This window comes from Amborella trichopoda, chromosome 4, assembly GCF_054954075.1.
Source record: "Amborella trichopoda isolate Santa Cruz 75 chromosome 4, AtrichopodaSantaCruz75HAP2 v2.0, whole genome shotgun sequence".
In the NCBI taxonomy this organism is placed as follows: Eukaryota; Viridiplantae; Streptophyta; class Magnoliopsida; order Amborellales; family Amborellaceae; genus Amborella; species Amborella trichopoda.
The window spans coordinates 3,961,192-3,982,272 of record NC_142339.1 but is presented as its reverse complement, the minus strand read 5'-3'; the positions used below and the strand labels follow the sequence as shown (position 1 = coordinate 3,982,272).

Here is a 21,081-nt window from a genome sequence, read left to right as displayed (position 1 = left end):
CAACATTAAAACAACTTTTTCCGATGGATTTTTTAGTAGCATCTTTTAATTCAACATTTTGAAGTTGCAACCTTATATAAAATTTTTCCTTTATTTAAATAAAATATTTCTTTGAATTTTGAGGTTAAGGTTTACTTTTATAAATATAATTAAAAAAATAATCAAAAAATATTTGAAATAAAAATAACTAAAATACCCCAAAAATTATTTTGATCAATATTTTTTATTTAAAATAAAAAAATTTTTTTATTCAATTCTACTTAGAGGTGGCAAGGGTCGGGTTTGATTGGGCCTAGAGCCAGACCAGGTTTTAAACCCCGACCCAACTCGTCGGTTCCAAAAGTTGGATCCCTACTCATACCCACAGGTCCCGGGTCTAGTTGAGAATATTGCCACCCTCACTGAGTTTTTTTTTTTCACCATTGTTTACCCATATTATTAACAACAAAGTTACAATCACCCGTCATTAGATTTTAAGCCTCTTGACTTATCGTTTAATCGCTAAAGATGACTATGATTTCTTATTGTATACACTCCTTCATATACCAAAACGAATAGGGTTTGAAGTAATTTATCTCCAACAGTTTACAGGTACAGGTCCGGTTCTAGGTCCAAATGTTGGACCCATACCCAATTTTGTGTCGGGTATATACTTGACAGGTCCCGGGTCAGGTTTGGATCCATTGCCATCCCTAATTCTACTTCATAAAAATAAAACCAAAACCCAAGTTTCATATTAATATAATTTTTTTAAAAAAAAAAGAATAAAAAAAGAAAAAAAGAAAAAAGCATGTACAGCTTGTGGACGCAATACCATCCCTTGTAAATAGAATTTATGCAAACAAACTTCTTTCTTCCTTTCTATCTACAAATATTTACCTAGCAAACCTTTCTCTTCTCTACAGAAAAATTGTGAAGTGCTTTCTCTTCTATTAAGCAAAGAGACTAAAAGACAATGTGAATGAGAATAAAGTATTTGTTTATGGGGAATAGAGATAGTTCGGACGGATTATGGTAAACTAAGAATTCATCTTTTTCCTAACTACCTAGGGTCGGCTGACTACATGAGAACAGGTGCACATTTATCTTCTTATTTGCACAAAAGCCAAATTATACTTCGTTCTACACAGGAGCAGGATGCGTACAACGCATTTTAAAAGAGAAATAATAGGTCTACAGCAATTCAGACAGAGACAGAGAACCCTTGTTATAGAGAGAGATAGAGAGAGAAAGAGAGAGAGAGGATCCAGTTTGATACAGGTTCTTTCACCAGACCAATAGACCAACATCAAATTTCAATGGCTAAATGATGCATAAATGAAGTCATTGTTTCCAAACAAAGGGTGTACTTATTATTCACCCAAAAATAACATAAGGGTACCGTTTCATATTGCCATCTTTATTGTTTCCTTCATCATACCCCAACTCTATAATAACAGAAAATGGGATGGCAATGTCGAAGTATCTTTCTGCAAAAAATTCTGTCATTAAAAGAACAAGAAGTATGAAAGGAACAAAGGACGAAGTGACTCATTGTCCCCCCAAGCCTCACAGACACCCGAGAGAGAGAGAAAGAGAGAGAGGAACTTTGAAAAGAAAAAATCTGAGAATTGTTTTTACTGTTGCTATCTGTAAATTGTCATCCAAAAAATGTGTATGCCTTCTTGCCTGGTGTTGGGCACCTTCAAATAGTAGTAGAACCATCAAAAGGATGTTAAGGAAGCAACTGCTAACTAGGCTCAGGTGGCACCAGTTTAAGGCTACGCATCCATTCGCAGAAGCTAAAATCATCAAAATGGAGGAAACTGCTCTTTAGTTTTTCTCTCTGTTCCCTACTGAGAGTGTGGAGCTGTGGAAACCTTGCCTCCTGAATACCAGATAAGGAGGGTGTAAGAAGTCCTTAATGTGTATGTGTGTGGTAAATATGCACTGGAACAAAGAGTAGGGGGGTGTGTAACCTGCTCGTAAGGAGGATCCTTGTGTGCAGGTATCAATCTTGAAACGAAATATCGAGCTTGAGAGCTACCCTCCTGTAACAGCAAATTCATCATAAATACCACAAAACAATTAGTCTTGGAACCAATTCTCACTACCCTGCTCTGCTAATTTTTGCAAGGCAGTTCACTAATAAATTGAAAGAGTAAAAATAAATACAAAGAGCATCCACATTTGCATATTTGAGTGTAAAGACTGCAGGATATACAACAAGACACTAGGTTTTCTAGTACGGAAAAAGTTTATATAAGGGTAAGGCCCTAAACAATTAAATTAACGCACCTCAAAAAATCTAATACAAAAAGTTATTTTGATGTCCAAAAATCCTCAAATCGATCATCTGAACCTCAAGATGTATGGACATGAGAAAAAGTGCATTCTAAGCCTTGAAAAGAGTCCATCTTGTGATGTATTTTTGGACGGTCAATTTTCAAGATTTTTCAAGAGTTTATATATCTGCTCTATGTACACTATTTTTGAAGCTTTAAACTTTATAATTAAATATGAAAATAAAGTTTCAAGTCACAAAGATTTCCAATACCGAAAAACATATTCCGACACTATTTAAAGGTGCACCTTACTTTGATTGTTTGGGCCTCAGCCCTATACAAACCACACCCTTCTATTAAAGGAGTACTTTTAAAAGGGAAAATGGACCAATAGTCCAAAGGGCCGTGGGAAAAACATAGCCCATTTGGGGCATGACATCCTATGAAGTGAGAGAGGGAGAGACCCAATCAAGATTCCTAGGCTTATATCTCCACTATGATTCATCACTTCGAATGGCCATTACCCCTAGGAACTGTGATTTTCTATAGTCCATTGGACTACTAGTGTACATTGCCCTTTTAGAAACAAAATAGCTTCACTTAATTTGATGTGCATCTATTTTTCCAGTAGTTGCTTATTTTGATGCCTATGTCCACATCTATCCACAGAAATTGTAACAATAATAATATACTGACATCTTTAGTAACCACACCCATCCATAGATTACACATCTTCTCTCTAAGTGAGGAGTTACTAAAAATATGGTTCTAAATGCCAGCCCCATCCTCCCAAACGGAGTCTTGGCATGGCAGTCAGCAGGGCGAAGCTACAACATGACATCAAGAGTTCCAATTACACCCTATTAACATATGAAAAAATGCTAGCTTCTGAACAATGATAACAACAACAACAAAACAACGACAACAAAAAATAGTGATAAGCTATGAGCAAATCAGAAATGAGCAGCAAGTAGTGGAGGACAAACTTTAAAAGCAAGGATTCGAGGGGCAGGAAATCGTTGTTCAGTGAGCTCCTCGGCCAGCGTTCTGCAGGCTGCCAGAGCTGCTGCACTCTTTGCTTCCTGTGTGGCAAGTTCAGCACCCTATGAACCATCAAATAAGAGCCTCTCAGTCAATACACATAGGTGAAAGTGTCAATATCAATCCATGTTAATAGTAAATAACCCTACATGGTTACCAGGCATATTGATAGATATGCTATTTAAGCAAATGCTTTTTTTTTTCTTTGGGGTAGTTCAGCAATAGGAACCAATCTTGCACCAATAAAAAGAATATGCTCTTTATAACAGAAGGGTATGAATTTCTGAAAGGAGGAGGGTATGACTTCAAATTCATAATAGAAGGGTGTGCCTTCCAATGTAAAATAGCTAGGCTAAGTAGGCTTATATTAGTGTAAAATTGGTAAATTACTCATAACTGCTCAAGAAATTAGAAACCATAAATTTGTGATGACTAAGATATGCTACACTGCAATCAAAATTTAAATAAAGATCAAGGAAAAGTACCATGCCTTCCAAACTCAATAAAGAAAACAAAGGGAAAAATATCGAATAAAAATTCACTATAGAATAACAAGAGAACCAATTGGCAATCATCATTTCTCAATTGACATACACCCATATGTCTCATAAAAAAATGCCTTGCATATGATAGGCTTCACATGGTGAAGCAAGTTGAAGCCAATCTGGTTTGGTCAAAATAACCTTCGATAAGAAATGGAGGCAGTCCAGCACAGTCCATTTCACATGAAAATGTCTTCCGAATGGGAAAATAATCAAAATATATTTTATTTTTACGTACTATAAGGTGGTGGCAAAAAGAATGGGACCCACCATTGGGTTATGTCCTGTTTTGGTGGGTCCCACTCTGTCGTCCATTTCATTGGATAGTGATGGATCTAAATGGCAATGGATTTAAGTAATTCATTGGGGGGGGAATATCCGTCCCTTCCATGTGAATACCAACAGGAAAGGTCACGGCACTCCTTCAATTGGTATGGAATTCAATAGGATCAGGAGTACAACTAAAATAATGTATATCTTTTTTGGGTAAAAGAAAAGACTGATATTACAAATTTGTCAAAAGCAAAGTTATAGCAAGATTGAGATTTCTGAGTGAAGAGTTAGGGTGTGTTTGGGTAGACAACTATGCGTCTCTACTTCTAATTTTTTAACACACTGGGTTTCATCTCATCCAGAACATATTTGTCTTCCTCCACTTTTTGAACCCACTTGTCTGAAACATGCCACAAATAAATCTCTAAATCCATTTAACCTCACAATGAAAAATACCTGCTTTTATTTTGGTTGCATCTAATGCTGGTGAATAATACACCTACATTAAAGACCATTTTTTTGTTTGAATACCAAATGCATTGGGCATGTTTGTTGCATGCAGTAGCTCAGCATATGATATGATAATATAAAGAGAAAATAATGTCATATACTCATGTTGACACAAAACACTATAGCATGCACCAGAGCTCAATTTTTGTATAACTTAGCTCATGGTTTTAAACTTCAGCACAGCCGGGCCCCTAGGGCAAGGCCCTATAAAAGGCGACTGCCTAGTGCCTAGACCAACCTTATAGGCAAAGGCAGGCACCTCAATACCCCCTGGCAGAGTGAAGAAAATGACCCTTGGGCTGGGGCATCAAACACAAGATTGAGATGTTTTGATGATTGGGAAATTTCTTGGTACTTAGGATTTCTAGCGAAATTGAAAAGTATAAAAGCCGATCATTTGTGAGACTTGACGTGGTGACAAAAGAGGTTTCTCCAGAGCTCACCAATTAAAGCTAACTTTGATTGGGTTTCAATATTATCTTATTTCAAGTTCAAGTTTCAAGTTTGGGCAAGTTTCAATCCTCCAAAGTTTTACTAATTCAAGTTCCAAACTCAGTATGCATCTGTCATGATACACCATAATAAACACAACACATTTTAAAAGCATGTATATTTATTTATTTATTATTTAAGTCTAATTAGGAGGCTTTGGAATCCAACCCAAGCTTGCAGCCCCCACTCCAAACACCCTTGAGACCCCAAACCCACACCCACCCACCCCCCTCTCCCCTTTGTTTTGGTGTGGCTTGAACATGGGGCACCTGCTTAGGTGGCCACCTCCGCATTCTTAAATACTGACTTCGTTTGCAAATTGCAACTCTTTCAAGGCAGAATATCTCAGGGTATATGGTTTTGATAGTACCTTGAAGGCTCAAAATTTTATTCTATTTCAAGCCAGCAACACAAAAAGAGTATGAAAATCCAGTCTCTAGATAAGAGATATTTCGACTTAAATCGTCTACTCTTGATTGTGCATGTTAAATTGGATAAATTCTGCTGAAAATTGTCAAAGAACGAAGGGTTTGCACAACAGAATGAAACATCAATAGCACTCCTCAATTCCAAACAACAATACATGGATATATACAACAATTGCACAATTATTTGGAGCATGTCACTAGATCATAGTATATATACATCAAACAAATATAAAGAACAATATCAAGAATGAATTTGAAGAAAATCAAACAGAAATCAGGCCAGATATGATGACCTACCAACCAAATGAAGACATCAGTTCCATGGTCAAGGACAACTGCGGCATCCGATTGCATGGCAAGATCATATGCAGGCAACTCCTCAAAAGTTCCCCCTTCTCGATGCATCAAGCAACGAGGTGCTATCATTCTTAGCGACAAATCAAAGGAAGCATTCAAGAATATATTTCTCAGTACCGATCTCTCATCTTCATGGCCAATAATACTCCCTAAAAGAGGCCCGCGCCTAAGGTGGAACAAATTCTCAGGCAACGTTGAAAGCTCCTTGGGAAATTGGTGAAGCTTTGATTTACCAGGCACAGACCCAAATTTCACAGCTATATCTTTCACCCTCTCATCCACTGCCACTCTCATATCAAGAGCATCTGACGAGGTTCGTGCAAGCAAAAGAGTTTTTTTGGCCATTAGAACAGTTGCCACTTCAGGCTGGACACTAGCCAAATAGGCCGATAAGTTATCAGTGGTTGGCAATCTGATAGTAGAAACCCTAGATACCTCAGCCTGATAGATGTTAGAATATCGAAATGCGAACTGGAAAAGCATGTGATCGTCCTTAATGTCACTCTTGGTTTCCATGGAAACAGCAAAACTCTGTGTTTCTTCAACACCCAACATTTGAATGCAAGTAGATGAGTCGTCTTTGAAAGTCTCAATAGCATCTGAGGGTGCCTCTTCACCAGGCCCAATGACTCTACTGACAAGAATACCATCGGAGCACCGAATTTCAAACATTCCATGAGAACCTGAAGCTCGCATTGAAGCCCTTTGCAAGTTCACCCCAAAAGCCTCCCCAAAATCATCATGAAGGACCAAAACACCTCCCGAGGACTTTGCTAGCGGCTGCAAAACCTGGGTTCTTACCGGGCAAGTGCCAGCACACAATATATCAACCACTGTATCACAAAGCCTAGCCTCTCGACCCAAATGCTCCATCCACTTCAAAGCTCTTTTCTCCATGTACGGATAGTTGGGGTGGCCAAAAGAATGGGGAACTGATCCTGGACCATAAGTATTAGGACCACCAGCACAAACTAGGATACGACAATTCCCACCTGATCTCTTCACTGATCCACGTGGTATTTCAGCAGTGGGGCCCCTTATAATAGCTAAGGCAACCTCCACAGCTGTACCCAAACACCGGTCCCTTGAGACCTCAGGCAAGTTATGGTTATAAGGCCTTAAGGATGAGAAGATGGTATGAGCAACAGGGAGAGAAGCATGGACAGGGGATAAGTAGATACCAGTCCCATATAGTAGGGCTTTAAGTGAGTCTTGAGTTGGGGATTTGTTGCCTGGGAGCAAGTCAGCTGATGCCACTGAAGCCTCTGAAAAATCATAAACTGAAACAGTTTTACCATATGAAATGACCCCAATCCGTGTCGTGGGGTGAAGAGAATCCACAAAGGCATGGAGTGAGCTTTGCAAATGTTGTAGGACAGCTTCATCTAAGGACTCGTCTATGACCAGGAAAATGGGGGCAGACATTCGAGAGTCAGATACGGGAATGAATCCTGGCCGTTTATTCCCTGTGTCAATGTAATCGACAGTTGGGGAAGAGAGTTCAGGCCAGTTTTTAAGGTCTTCTCGACTGGCCGCCCTATATTCACCATTGCTACTGTTTAGGTTTTTGCAGAAGATGCATTTCCACTCGCCAGAGCTCGGAACTATGCTGGAGTATAGGTTTATGTAGGCTCCACAGTTGACACATCTGTGTGGAGCATGTTGCACTGTTTGAGAGCTGCCCAATGGACTTTCCCCTCCAGGTGAAACCAGTGCACTGAATCCCAGGCTTGGGATGCTTCCGAGTTTCTTCTGCTTCAATACCTACACAGAAAAAAAATCATGGTAAAGAGGAAAAGGTAATAGTAAAAAATTGAAGTACTAAACAAAGAAAAGCAATCTAGACAAGAATAAATTTCCGCTTGAATATGTCCATATCTAAGTGCAATTATGGAGGTTCCATATTATATAGCTGTGAGCAAATATTAAACGAAATTTCACCAAACCCTCAACTGAACTTTAGACTAAATTTTAGAGGTGATTAGGTTGGATTGTTCAAATTTCATCCGGCTCAGCCAAATTTGTGGAGAATGTCCTGCAATAGGAACTCTTCTGGAGAGTTGGTGGGAATTAAACAAGTTTTATTATTACTTTAGCACACGTATACTACACTCCCACAGGAGTGTTGCTTACTCCCTCGGTTAGAAGACATATTTGGGAGATATTTTTTAATTTGAAAATTTTGCTAACCGCTTAAGAATCACTAGATGATTATTTTCAAAAGAAAAAATATAAAAAAATTGAGTTTTACAACACTTAGATCTCAGTCCCTAAAAATTGGACGGTCTCTATTTAATATTGAGACATTATCATTTTTCATGTGTGTAAAGGGTGAAATTGGAAAGTTTTTTTATTGAAGTTAATCTATGTATTGAAGAAGTTAGATCCCTAAGATTTGAGGTCCTAAAATTAATCTTTGGTGGGGTTCCAACGGCGGAATAAATAGACAGTACTCCCATGGGAGTATAACATCTTTGGGCAGTACCATATCCAAACATATTTTGTTAAGGAAAATGGTTTGATAGGGTTACAACCCTATCAAAATAAGTAAAGCTTCACCTCATAATTCATCGAAAATCACACTTCAAGTATTAAAACAACCTTTATATCAGTCATCTCAGCTTGAATATATTAGTTGTTAAAAAAAAAAAAAATGATTTTAACCTCGAAAAATTGTGTATATTGTTACAAATTATCGGAGGCAGTCTGCTTTAGCACCATGAAAACAACATTATTAAAAATATCTAAATCTTATACAAGCCAATTTTATGATTCTAAAAAATTTGCAAGGATATGTCTTGCAGTATTGGTTTGTTTAGATGCAGCATTGGACACTACTAGTAGTGTGTTCGAGACTGACACTCATGTCTATTTCTTTGTAACACTGGCTTTTAACTGTGTCCAATTGCTCTGGATGTTATCTACTTTACCAATACAGCTAGGATGGTATACCATGGCCCTGACCTGAAGGCGGAGAGGATACAGGAAATAAAAAGCAGCCTCATCAAGGGAAGTAAGCAACAGCAATTTTATATTAAATGATTACATGATAAAGTTTTTCTTCAAAGGAAACTAAAATAAAAGAAAAGGGGACAAAAATGTCACCTAAGATGTGATCAAAATATCAAAAGACAAAAAAAAAAAAACATGGGGGGGGGGGCTTCGGGTGCCACCCTGACCCATTTACCTCTTAGCTCTAGATATCCCAATAGAAACCCCATAAAGTAGGAAGTCACTTTTGTATTTTGCAATTGCCATCTCAGAACCATCCTGCAAATACTTGGCAATCACAATCTCCTACATGAAGCCATCCTCTATGGTATCCAACAAATCCTCTAAACAAGGGAGAAGCTCTGCTAGCTAATCTGTTTCTTCCCCATGTCACCCAAATGTGAAGGTTTGGCTACCTCAACCCAAAAATTTTGCACAAAGGAGCTTCTTTAAATAATAATAATAATAATAAATAAAGGAAAAAAAAACACAAAGGGATGATAACCTATATGCCATATGCATGCAAGCATTATAGGTTTGCCCGTGGTATGACATTATCATGGTGAGACCAATGTTAATAAAGAATAGGAGAAAGCGAGAAAGCGAGAGAGAGAGAGAGAGAGGGGGGGGGGGGGGGGGGGGGGGGAGGAGGAGGGAGGGAGGAAGGGGGGGTAGGGATGTTTCCAGGCCTTTGACAATGATATTTGGGGGTTGGGCTGGATACAAAACCCCCCTAATAGAACTTATAAAATATTTATTTTTAAAAAAAAAAAAAATTATGGTTTTTTGCATGCTATTGTGTTGTAATATTTCAAATTCATACATACAGGGTTTTGAAACTTGATATTGAATTACTATAAAATTTTAAAAAATAGAAAGTTGCCCAAAATTCATACAAAACTGTATGGAATGCATTATGCCCACAGCAGAAAGTCACAAAAACAATTACATCCAAAACGCCATAGTAGATCCATTCTTCACAATCCACCTCAACCACCATATACCATAACAGAAAGCCACAAAAATAAAAACTCGAAGACCTAACACAACAGAACTCAAAATAATAGTTAATAACACTCATGAACTCGAATTTCAAATTGAGTTTCATCATCATCACCACCGCCACTGGCAATAGCATCTCCTTCTCGAGGACCACCACCAAATGCATCTAATTCTGATTCTCCATCGTCATCAAAGTCATCCCCCTCCACATACTTCTTCCTTGGTCTCCTCTGAGTCCACCTGCTCCTCGTACACCTCTCTTACTCTCCTTCTAGACTAGATATAGAGCCCTGCATAGGGCTCGATGCGGTTCCAGCTGCCTCAAGAACTTGGCTCCATGTCATGCTCCTCTCATGTGAATGATTCATCATCGACCAACCACTTGCTGGTTTCATCCATATGTCTCACAGCAGTAGGGTCAATTTCATTGTGCTCCTGCTACCACTCCTTCAGCTTCTGATTACACTCAAAGAAAATAAGGTCGTGTAGTAGCACCAAGCCCTAAACCAGAAATTGAACTACACTAGCTTCAGATAATCAATGGTGCCTTGCTTCGGTTGCCAAAATCCCATTTTTACCACCTCTTCAAGTCACATAAACTATTGGATTGAGTTCTTTTCTATTTCACTTGAAATAAAAATTTGAATGTTTTTCAAATTTCAAAAAATGGAACATTTCTTGTTTTTAATCTTCTTTTTCTCACTTTAAATGCCCCCCATAACCTGGGGAAGAGAGAAAAGGAGGGGGGCGGGGGAGGGGGCACGTGGCGGGGCTTGACTGACGAAAAATGCCCCAACTGAGTACCATTTTTCTGCCCTTGGTAGGGGCATCAAGGGTGCCTGCCTAGTCCCTAGATGATATACCTAGGGTCTTGCCAGCCTAGACGCCAAAGCGGGCTAATTTTGTATCACTGAGTGAGATGACAAATCATATTATGGTGGTCACTATGAAACATAAATAGTAGCTAAGCTGATGATTGTGGAATCGAACATAAGGAAACAAGAAGAGAATGATGATCTTAGGAAGGCATTTCTCTGTAAACTCGTCTTCAATAAAATCATAATCTTAGGGAAGGCATTTCTCTGTAAACTAGTCTTCAATAAAATCATATTACTGATGGATTTTCTTCAATGGAAATTCCCAAGTAAACGATAATAAACCCATTCCATAACACATTATATACTTCATACTCATGCTCAATAATAACATGCTAAATGAAGTTTGAGATATCTGAAAACCAAGAGATTATTCCTAGAGATGCTGAATCATACATGGTAAAAGATGATTCATTAGCAACTCTAAGAGCCATGTCATCAACATAAAGTTAACTTGCGACAACAGTGGTAGGCGACCCAATGAAGAAGATACAATCAGCCATAATGCAACAAAAAAGAAGATTCCTGGTTACGCTACAGGCAAGGAAACAGATACAGGAAGCATGGATACAAGTCTGAATTTCTCAAATCTGAGACAAATATCCTTTTGGACATATCCATAGATATTAAGGTCTGTATAATGCAGGAATATATCCATCCGAATTTTATTACATTATAGGCATCATGCCATAATTTATACTAGTATACTTTAGGATAGGGGTTGTGTGCTTCAGAAAACACACCTATTCTGGTCTGTATGCACTTCCAAAATCCATCTTGGAGATTGATTAAGGATCTGAAACTCCACAAGCCTATCATCTCAACCACTACAATCATGAATTTGAATAAAATACAATTTTTTAGATTAAAATGGTCCACCTTGGACCCTCTTTTAGGACCTTTCAAGGCATATATTCTAAGATCATCAGATATACACTACTTTTGGAGCTCCAAAATCATGGACTTGAGGCGGAAATAGATTTTGCAGTGATTTGGGATGTGTTACACGTCGTAAAATGGTAAAATCCTTGAAAACTAGAAGCATGAATGAGGGGGTAGACTTACCAGAAACATTACGGACATTTTATTCATGTTACATATTTTGATAGTAAAATCATTTTATATTTACAAAGTATCCCAGGAGTATGCACTATCAGTATTGGTCAACATAATACGACTGGTATATTAAGCATATACAAGTACTCATGCATCATAAGACATAAATTAATAATGCTAGAGAACAATGCTAGCCTAGCAAACCAGGCACATCGCTAAAGAGCCAAAGAAGCCATTCTGTAGTTTGCAGTAAAAGGGAGAATAAACTTCCCTCTTTAACAATCATTACAAGGACTCCAAGGCTTATTCTAAGCACAAACAGGGTAACAGTTCTTGATTCACTAGTTTCTTTCATATAGAAAGTTTAAAGGACCAAATCCATTACACGCCATATCTTTCATCACCGAATATTACCACGACAGGAGGGAAATCAATAGAAGAAAGCAAAATCAACTACCCTGGACCTTATAAAACACCCGTGCAGGCTCTCTTCATACAGTAAAACCATTATATTGAGCATGAAGGAATAAATGAGAAGCAGCATTTATAAATCTGAAGCAAATTAGCTGGCCTATAAGAATTTGATGAAGCCATTATGTAGTTTGCAGTATAAAGGAGAATAAACTTCCTTCTTTAATAATCATTACAAGCACTCCAAGGCTTATTCTAAGCACAAACAGGGTAACAGTTCTTGATTCACTAGTTTATTTCATATAGAAAACTTTGAAGGACCAAACCCATTACACCCATATCTTTCATCACCTAATACTAACCATGACAGGAAGGAAATCAAAAGAAAAAAACAAAATCAACTACCCTGGACCTTATAAAGCACCCAGGCAGGTTCTCTTCTTACATTACCACCATTATAGCGAGTGTGAAGGAAATAAATGAGAAGCAGAACTCATAAATCTGAAGCAAATTAGCTGGCCTACAAGAATTTGATGATCCCAAGAATTGAGCACAAATGGGAAACTGCACAATTTCAAAGTTAGAATATACAAATGCACCTATATGAATACGTGACGAGAGGCCACCAAGCACGAGAAGAAGCTTCTCAACATACAGCTTGCCCTCTTCCAATACATGCTGTGCTGCAAGAGGGTGGTGAAATCAAAACCCACAAGACCCTTTAATTTAGGAGACTCTAAAACATCCGCCATTGGAGGGATAAGCTTGACATGCACTGCTACAGAAGAAACGAGAAAGATCCAAAGCTTGAGTTACAACACAAGGGGAGAAAGAGGAATTGATCCAACTTAGTACAAGGTCGTCATATGTACTGTGTATCAATTATGCCAATGGGGTTTGTAAAGACTACACAAGGTCAGGGGAGTAAACCTTCTAAATGAATGATTCACTCCATTCTCATCATCTGGATGTAAGGTCACAAAAACTCAATACCCACCTGTGGGTCTTTTGACACCTAGAATTTTGGATGCTTCTTAAAGAATTCTGAAGAGTTACACTTGCCACCATGGTCTCTTCAATACAGTCCTGGTCTATTCAATATAGTTCCCGTAAAGACAACAAACAAATTAAAAGAAGAAGTATATAATTCTTCAACTTTTCCTTCCTTGGTCAACCACTATAAGCATGGAAGCTACTTCTTGCCCTTGACTAGTACCCTCTTCCAAAGACACTCCCTACCTAATGTTTAACAATATCCAGCTCCAGTTAAACTTTGTTGATATCATACCCATCTACCCCCAAGTTACCCCATCACATAAATTGTTTTCTTAAGCTCAATAAGCACAAAATTAACAATAAGACAACAATATTTACAAGATAACTAATGAAACACATGCTACTAAGAAGAATGATCAGAAAACACCCCAAGTAACTGAAAGCCATTTGCACAACAAATAGAAACCCATACTACCAAACATTTTTTGATGACCCCAAGTCCCTCATTATATTATCCATCGAAACAACAAAAACCTAATTTACGGTGAACAACAAGTACCAAATTATCTACAATAACCCAATAATTGCAGAGAATCATATACTAACCCCAATCACCACCCAAAAAAAGGTTAAAAAACAAGGTCAATACCTTATGTGCTGAGAAGAGCACGTGAGGTGATGCCCCAGATAACACAGAGTCATTCGAATTCACCAAAGCATCAGTCTGCAACTCAGTTGTTCCCCCATTTGAATGAATGGGCAACGAAGATGTTGGCAAAGAGGGGCCACCAGAGCCGGCAAAATTAAAACTCGACAAAAGTGCCCTCGGCTGGGGTAAAGCCGGAGAAGGACTAAAAGGGGCAGCAGCTGGGCGAAGTGGGGAAGAGAAAACTGGGGGAGCAGGTGGGCTGTTAAATTGAGAAATGGGGCTGTCAGTCTTACCACTGGTTCTATACGTCATGGGAACAGTTTCACTGGAAGAGCGAGGAGGGGTCAAAAAGCTTGGGTCTTGAGGATTTTTGTGATTATCATAGGGGCTTCTCATTGAGGATGAAGGTTGGTCTTTTAAGTCTGAATCAATGGGGTTTTGGGGTGAAAACCTGGTAGCAGAAGAAGGGAGAGAATGAGGGATTGGTTGGTCTTTTGGGTTCAAATCGAGTGGTTTTTGAGGTGAAAATCTGGTTATAGGAGAAGAGAAAGCAGGTTGGGTGGGATGGTCTTTTGGGTTTGAGTCCATTGGTTTTTGAGGGGAAAACCTTGTTGTAGAAGGAGAAGAGAAAGCCGGGGGGATGGGTCTTTTTTCAGGTCTTGGTGGTGGAGTGATTGGAGGTGAAGCAACAACATGAGGAGGAGGAGGAGGATTGTTAGCCATGTTTGATCACAGAGTCTCTGCTCAATATGGTTCAAATAACAATCTAGAAAGAGAGGACCAAAATCCAATAAATCACAACGAGAGAGGTATAGAGAGAGAGATGGGTGGGGGGGGGCGAAATCAATATGAAATAAGAGCTATAAAGAGTGAACAGATACCAATAAATGCAAAATTAAGAGGAAAAGGTGGTAGAGATGGTGACTGAAGAAGCGAAAGCCATGAAAGTACTCCAAAAATGTAAAACTAGGAGAAAATTGGTTATACCTAATGACCCATCAACCAAATCGATAGCAAAAAACTATTTTGGGAGCAACCCACATTGGGCAATCAAATTCGAAACCATGCATTATTTGATTTTGAGCTACAGAGAGAGACAGCAATGGCGAAATCAATAGGACAGAGAGAGAGAGAGAGAGATTGTTGTGTGTATCAAATTTTAAAGGAATTGAACGAAGATCACTAGAACAGGTGTACCTGGTTTGTGTGATCCCAGATCGATTTCGGGGAGAGAGAGAGAGAGAGAGATCCACTGGGTTTTGGGTTCAGGCCCCCCCTTCTCCGGCTTTCTCTGTAACTTTTCTGGGGTAGAGTGAGAAAGAGAAGGGGTATGGGTCTCCCGATACCACCATTTCGGGTCAATTCACAGTACTGAAGCCAGTCAGCCACTAAATAAGGGTTTGTATCGCACTCCGGACTACAGAGATCTCTCTCTCTCTCTCTCTCTACAAAAGTTTAGAGAGAGAGAGTAAGAGAAAGAGATACGCCCAAGACACCTCAATCCCAAAGACCCCAACCCCTAAAAGACATAGCTTTCTTCTTTTATTTCCAAAATTAGTAAAAATAATTGGGTGTGGTTTCTTTAAGTTTGCAACCTTAAACAATTGCGCACCTGCAAATTTAATCTAATTTTATTGTAAAAAATTATTATGATTATTCAAAAATCTATTTTCATATCTAATTGGAAAATTTTAAACTTATAGTTAAAATCAAGTATATTTATAAACGTACGAAAATCTTGAAAATGAACGGTCTAGATAATGTGTTGCAAGATGCACTATTTTTTAGATTCAAAAACATTTTTTTTTTTTTTTTTTCATATTCATACATCTTCATCTCGAAATGATCAACTAGAAGACTTTTCAACATTAAAACAACCTTTTCCGATGGATTTTTGAAGTGCATATGTAATTCTACATTTTAAAGTTACAACCTTATATAAACTTTTTCAACAATGTAATTTTATATGTTATTTATTTTGCATTGAGGTCCTACCTTTTATAGTGAGTATTATATTTATTTTATTTTATTTTTATATATCCGATTCAAATTTTTGGGTATTCATATTTCTTAGTGCAACTTTCTTGTTAAAAATTATAAAATTATAATTAATTTGAAAAAAAGTATTAGAGATCACCTATATAAATTTCATAATTTTAGGAGTAGTTAGTTATTTTATTTTCTAACTAATTTTTGATACTTTTACAAAGGACTCTATTCGATGTATGAGAAAAAATAAACGTGGTGCTTCAACAAAATATATAAGATCTGTAAGACGACTTATACTGGCGTTTAAAAACACGGATCGGTAGCGCAGATCTTCCACCCTTAACCTCAGCCAAGATCAGTTGGATTGGCAATTCGGTTCGGTGATCCAAAAAGAATTAAAATAAATAAATAAATAAATAAAATAAAGGTTTATATGATGGAAGCTTAAGGTGGACCACCCAAAATATTAGACGAGCTTAAAGGAAAAAGAACAAAAATGAAAAGGCGAGTATTAGGGGAAACCCGATCGAGACCCATACTATTTAGGAACCGGTTCGATCCCGACCAATTACGCATCCTGATCGGTTACACGGATCGGAAATCACTGTGTTTTAAGCACAATATTATTTATAAATTTTTATAATAAAATAACTTCTTTTCACAAATTCAATAAAGACAAAAACAGAAACCCGAAGGCAATAACCTTACTTTACCGAGTCTATTACTTTAATGTGGTTTTCAAACAAGTCTTGTGAAAGTGCATCTTGTAATGTGGTTTTCAATGCTATATTTTTTAGAATTAAAAAAATGCTATTGGAATTTAGTAAGTTTGTTGAGAAAAAATACCATTTGTTTTAGAAATTTTAAATATTTCATCCTCTTCACAATGTGTAATTTTAGGACCTTAAATTTGGGAATGTAACCCGCTCTTCTGCTCGAAGTTTTAGGCTTCTGAAAGTTCATTATCTTGATGTCTGGAACCGGTAAATATTGTATTTGAGGATGTGTTGGAAGTTCTAAGAAGTTTGCGGACCTAAATTGAATATGGAATTTTAGAAACTTAGAGATATGAAAATTAGTCAAATTTAACCATTCATTGAAGTTATATTTGTTGGAAGGGCGATGTCTGTAAAACAAATGATACATTGAGGTCATAGTTCATCCATGGTAGATGTAATGAATTGGATGGTCTGATCACATAAAAATAGAAAAATAATGTGATTATAGGTCACCATAGAATATATATAGTTGAGATCATGTTTGAGTATTTCAATATTAATTTTTTATCTTATTGAGCTAAAATTTTATGCATCCATATATCTCACCCGCATGCAGTTGTACAAATATACAAAAAATATGTTAAAAATAAAATATCCAAATTACGTTGAAACTTTTAGGGGCATTTTTTTTATTTTATATTATTTAAATTAGATAATGTGTTGCAAGATGCATTATTTCTCAGTCTAGAATCTCTAGATAATGTGTTACAATATATATTATTTTTGGGACTCAAAATCTTCTTCTTTTTTTTCATTTTCATACATCTCAATATCAAGATATCAATTAGAGGGTTTTTTTAACATTAAAACAACATTTTCCTATGGATTTTTGAGGTGCACCTTTAATTCTACATTTTAAAGTTGCAATCTTATATAAACATTTTCCTTTTATATTTTGTATAGATGAGTCTAAATGAGGTGCCGGATGATATTATATCATAAACAAATTTTAAATGGATAATGATAAGGCCAAACAACTTTAAAATGACTAAAATAATCCTCATTATAAGTCAACCTAAAAAGTTGTCAATCGATCTCAATCATCTGATCTTTTTGGATAGTTGATGACATGTCTGAGTATCTAAAAACTTTCTCCCTTTTTTTTGTATGCACAAGAATGAGCTAAAATTTGGTGCATCTATTCCTTGAGCCCTCACACACCTCTAAAAAGAATAAAAACATATATTGAAAAAGTAAAAATGATTAAAATACTCTTGAAATTTTAAATTGTAATTTGGTTATCTTATTTTGCGAAAATTACTTTCTAAAATTTGGGAAAATTATCAAAACACCCATATGAGAAGAATGATTCTTACCTCCATGTACAGAAGATAAATGATCTCTTTTGTAGACAAAATGGCACCCAAAATTTATGAACCCGTTCATGATCAGTTTTTCCTACATAAAATATTTACATGTTTATTAATTCATTACTAAAGTAACCAAAGGATAACACCATATATGATTCCATCTTTTAACATCTATAAACCTGAGGCAAGAAAACGATCCACTAAAGAATGAAAAAAAGGTTGTTATGTTGAAATAAAAAATAAAATAATTCAAAAGTATTGTTTCTATGAAAAATAAAACACATGTATCAAATGTGCGAGTGTCTTATTGTTAAGTCCTATGTGGCACCAACATAGGACTTACAAATAGCAAAATATTGCAAAAGCTTACATATGGAAGGGCAAAATTGAAGATTGTCACTACACAATATTTCAACATGCATGACTTTTTAAGCCTTTCTAAAGTTGGCCCAAGAAAGAAAAAAAAAAGGTATTTTAAGTTATGCATTTCAATAAGAGTTTATATAATGAAGTCTATATAAGGTGTCAATATTATATTATATTGTTGAAGTAAGATGGACATTAAAATTCTTTTAGAAGAGAGTGTTTCAGTGTTGAAAAACCCTCCAGTTTGATCAATTCGACGTCACGGGTATGAAGAAAAAAAAATTAAAGTCTTAAAAATAGTACATCTTGTTACAAATTATTTAGACTATCTATTTTCAAGATTTTAACGTATTTATAAATCAGCTTCATCTGTATCATTTTTAAATTTTTAAATTTCATAATGATGACAGAAATAGATTTTCAAGTCATCATAAAGTTGCCAATACCGAAACTACATCTTCATACAAAATTTAGAGGTGCACCTTACTTCTATAGTGTAGGGAGGACACCTTCTACAAACTTTACCCTTGTGTAAAATTTATTCATTATATTATTTGCTAAGATGTTAATTTTATACCAGGATGTAGGAAGAAAAAGAGGCTATGTCAATTTCTTTGGTTATTTTTGCATTTGTGAGTATAATATTAATTTCTTTTTTGGATGTAACATTACTTTCTATATTTTTGAATGTACTATATAAAATTAATATTATTCATTAAAAATTACTATTATTTATTAAATTTACTTTGATTTTAATTTTTTGAATTATTAATCTTAATATAAACTGATCTTAACTATGTTTTATGGGACAAAATGTTGGGCAGTCAAGAAACAACATATCCATAAGACGGGTACAACTGAGATGATGACAATAATCGATAAAATCTTGAATGAATACATTCGAGAGAATCTAAGAGTGGCCTCAATAGGTAATAAGATAAGGGAAAGTAGACTTCGGTGAGCTAGCTATATACAACGTAGAACTGATACAACACCGCTTCGAAGACGTGATTTGGTTTAAGAGGAAAGCTCTAAAAGGACATAAAGAAAGGCTCAAATGGACATGCATAGAAGTAGTGTGAAAATAAATGGTGACATAAGGTCTTACTGAGGATATTACATTTGATAGAGCATAATGGCATAACAAGATTTATGTAGTCAACCCAAAATAGTTGTGATAAGACTCAGATGATGATGATAATGATTCTTAACTTAATTCGATAAATTTTAAAATATTAATTTTATATTATGTTACTTTGTACGAGCGCAATTTTGAATGTAACCTTACATATTAATAAAACATTTCTCATAGAGGGGTCTTTTTGGAAAACTCTTTTGCCACCATCGACAAAATCGTAGATATTTAAGAGTCGTTATGACCGTTTAAGTATGCTTATTTTCATACCATCCCTAAAAGGTAAGTTTGAATATAATGCTATGATATAGTTACATAAACGTCCAAATAGGACCTTAGCTAACTGACATGAATATATATGCCCTCTTACTAGAAAACCATTTCAGTGGAGCCACGTCCTTATAATCTTAAAGCGTGTTTGGATGGACCACTAAGCATGGCTAGAAGGTTTTTTTTTATATATAAATATTCATAAACTTTTTATTCCTCGGGCGGATTACAACATTTCATTTACAAAATATAAAAAATTCTAATCTTCGAAAAAAAAACATTATTTTTTGACAAAAAATCAACAAGCTCATTTGCTTCTCTATAAATATGAATGAAGTGGACAATCAGAGAACCAGCCAAGTCCATCAATTCCAACAAAAGAGATCTCAGCATGGCACCTGTTGTTCTCTATTACACCACTTGATGACATTCCAATAATCACCCTCCACCATACACTAGTAGCCCGAAAATCTTTCCTTAGCTTTTAAGCCCTGCAGCAATGAGGCAAGTTCTATGTGGTCTGTTGTAGCGAGCCCACATGGACCGACATAACACAATAACATCCCTATTCTGATCTCTTCCAACCCCTCCCACACTAGCTACCCCTAGGTTACCCATAGAACTACCATCATAATTTAGTTTATAGCTATCAAATAATAGAGGCTCCCATTTTATCATCGGTCTAACCATAACTACTCTCATCTTCACTAAATTTGTGAGATTTAAGGTCTTTTTCAATCTCCAAAATTCCCCATCCCTCTTTAGTTGTCGAGAGCCAACACCACATATTGCTCTAAATCCTCTCTATTGACAAATAATTACCTTCGAACGTCCTATGATTTACTTCCCTCCAAATGTCCCAAAGAACCCTCTAAGGATTTTCTAAATAGCTTGTCCCACTTTAGGCAAGTTGGCAAGGAGACATGTGTAAGGATATTTTTAATAAAAAATGGTAGCATAAAAAAAACTCCTAATTGTTGAAAACTCTAGTTCCAAATAGTCACACAAAGATACAATATAAGAATAAGTAGGCTCCAGATTCTCCATCACTCTTACAGATAAGACAAACATTTAGCAAAACTTTCATCCTCTTTATAAGATTGTCAATAGCTAATACCTTATCTTGCATTGCCAAGTAAATGAAAGCCTAAACCTTATGTGGGATATATCATTTTCAAATCTGTGAGAGCTGTGGCTGAGACTACCGCCAATGATCATGAAAAAGAAGCTTGTAAGAAGACTTCATAATAAACTTTCCATCACTTTTTAGCTCCCAAATAGCATTATCACCTTCCAACCATAAGATATAAACAAAATCAGTCATTGTAGCAAAGTTACAATTTAA

At 36.3% G+C, this 21,081-nt stretch overlaps 1 protein-coding gene across 1 annotated transcript; it reads right to left on the bottom strand.

The window, feature by feature from the left end:
* Positions 1 to 1,293: 1,293 nt before the first annotated feature.
* LOC18439321 (Sec23/Sec24 protein transport family protein) lies at positions 1,294 to 15,381 on the bottom strand. The gene is made up of 5 exons (XM_006849488.4): positions 13,888 to 15,381; positions 5,848 to 7,671; positions 3,251 to 3,367; positions 1,959 to 2,030; positions 1,294 to 1,867 (listed from the first exon to the last, which is right to left on the bottom strand). Exons 1-5 carry the CDS (start codon positions 14,608 to 14,610, stop codon positions 1,730 to 1,732), a joined length of 2,874 nt encoding a protein of 957 aa, XP_006849551.1. The 5' UTR covers positions 14,611 to 15,381; the 3' UTR covers positions 1,294 to 1,729.
* Positions 15,382 to 21,081: the final 5,700 nt, after the last annotated feature.